The sequence below is a fragment of the Nanorana parkeri genome, unplaced genomic scaffold (assembly GCF_000935625.1).
Source record: "Nanorana parkeri isolate BGI_ZX_2015 unplaced genomic scaffold, ASM93562v1 scaffold2811, whole genome shotgun sequence".
NCBI classification, from domain to species: Eukaryota; Metazoa; Chordata; class Amphibia; order Anura; family Dicroglossidae; genus Nanorana; species Nanorana parkeri.
The window spans coordinates 1-2,123 of NW_017309079.1; the positions used below are offsets into that span (position 1 = coordinate 1).

Consider the following 2,123-nt stretch of genomic DNA (forward strand, 5'->3'; position numbering starts at 1 on the left):
CGGCACCTCCCTCTAAGGTCAGACTTAAAGGGTGTTTCCACTTGTGCAGCCAGATTGGGAGAACCTCTATTTTTTTATATTTGTTACATTGTTCCCTTTCACGTCACATGAGCACCGGGCAGAGAAGAACACGGATTGTACAATGTATCGATATCTGCTACTGGCAATCCTCTGCACAGCAGCACTGGCACTGGGAGGCTCTACTGCTTTGCACAGGGATGTCAGTCTAACAATGCAAACATGCCTACAGGAGGGGGAAGGACAAGGAATGACCTTCTGGGTGTGCCCCCTGCTCCTTCGTCGTCCAATCGCAGCCTGGAGCAGTCTGTATTGCTTAACTGTATTCCAGGACCCAGCTGCGCTGCCTGGAAGGGGTGCCTGGGTCACAAGGCGGAACTCTCAATCCTTGGGCAGGTGTATCACTGTGTTCCCGGGTTCTAGCTCCGCCCCCCTCTCTGATACCGTTGCAGCTCCGCCCCCCACACACACAGTCGCCTGCATTGTACAATGCGTTGTGTTGGCTCTCGGTGAATGTTGCGTTGTCTTTGCAGGATTTCCGGAAGTTACTGAAGAGAGAGGACCGCCCGCTGCTCATGATGTTCTACGCCCCGTGTAAGTGACCCCCCCCCCGACCCTTTGCACTGCGTTGTTGGCTTTGCTTTCCTGGTACTGAAATTTTCCGTTTAACCCTTTCTGTGCCTCCTCTTGCGTGGCTGGGGGACGCTTCCACGCACTCTGTACTGTACGCGGGGTTAATCCGGTTACCTTTTGGCGTATTTATCTGAGTACATGGAGCCGGCACCTTGTACATCATACGGCGCCCTGTCGGCGTCACGCCGCGGAATCCGACTATTGTGCTGTCTGAGGAGAAGGAAGGAAACGTCTAATGAGCTGCGATTGTCCCCGATCTCGCCTTCTGTCCCTTCACTTTCCTTCCTTCTTCTGGATCGCCGCGCTCACTATTCCCTGCTGAGCTCTCCGGGAACGCAGCGCTCCGCGGGGCACGTGGGGGGGGGTTGTGTCAGGCCTGGGCCCGCACGTGGGGGCGGTTGTGTGTCAGGCCTGGGCCCGCACGTGGGGGCGGTTGTGTGTCAGGCCTGGGCCCGCACGTGGGGGCGGTTGTGTGTCAGGCCTGGGCCCGCACGTGGGGGCGGTTGTGTGTCAGGCCTGGGCCCGCACGTGGGGGCGGTTGTGTGTCAGGCCTGGGCCCGCACGTGGGGGCGGTTGTGTGTCAGGCCTGGGCCCGCACGTGGGGGCGGTTGTGTGTCAGGCCTGGGCCCGCACGTGGGGGCGGTTGTGTGTCAGGCCTGGGCCCGCACGTGGGGGCGGTTGTGTGTCAGGCCTGGGCCCGCACGTGGGGGCGGTTGTGTGTCAGGCCTGGGCCCGCACGTGGGGGCGGTTGTGTGTCAGGCCTGGGCCCGCACGTGGGGGCGGTTGTGTGTCAGGCCTGGGCCCGCACGTGGGGGCGGTTGTGTGTCAGGCCTGGGCCCGCACGTGGGGGCGGTTGTGTGTCAGGCCTGGGCCCGCACGTGGGGGCGGTTGTGTGTCAGGCCTGGGCCCGCACGTGGGGGCGGTTGTGTGTCAGGCCTGGGCCCGCACGTGGGGGCGGTTGTGTGTCAGGCCTGGGCCCGCACGTGGGGGCGGTTGTGTGTCAGGCCTGGGCCCGCACGTGGGGGCGGTTGTGTGTCAGGCCTGGGCCCGCACGTGGGGGCGGTTGTGTGTCAGGCCTGGGCCCGCACGTGGGGGCGGTTGTGTGTCAGGCCTGGGCCCGCAGTGGACCCGCACGTGGGGGGGTTGTGTGTCAGGCGTGGACCCGCACGTGGGGGGGTTGTGTGTCAGGCGTGGACCCGCACGTGGGGGGGTTGTGTGTCAGGCGTGGGCCCGCACGTGGGGGGCCACTACTTCTAAGGACAGGAAGCTGTAATGTTACTCTTATGTCCTCAGGTTTGGATACATTTTATGGGTTTGTTGGTCTGTTACAATGTATCGGAATGATCCCTCCGGCGCAGTGGTTGCAGGGGATCACAGACACAATGTTTGGAATAAATTCTTAGCTTCTGATTGGACGAATTTTCCAACTAAACTCGGAATCAACTGATACAGGAAAATAACGCTGGCTGGAA

At 61.6% G+C, this 2,123-nt stretch overlaps 1 protein-coding gene across 1 annotated transcript in view; it reads left to right on the plus strand.

Annotated features, from left to right (window-relative positions):
- Positions 1-470: 470 nt before the first annotated feature.
- PDIA5 (protein disulfide isomerase family A member 5) overlaps positions 471-2,123 on the plus strand; it is a gene marked incomplete at its 5' end in the record, with an annotated part of 37,425 nt that continues 35,772 nt past the window's right edge. Inside the window, one exon of the mRNA XM_018574205.1 lies at positions 471-612. Within this exon, the coding sequence (XP_018429707.1) occupies positions 471-612 (142 nt within the window). The remainder of the gene's footprint in view (positions 613-2,123) is intronic.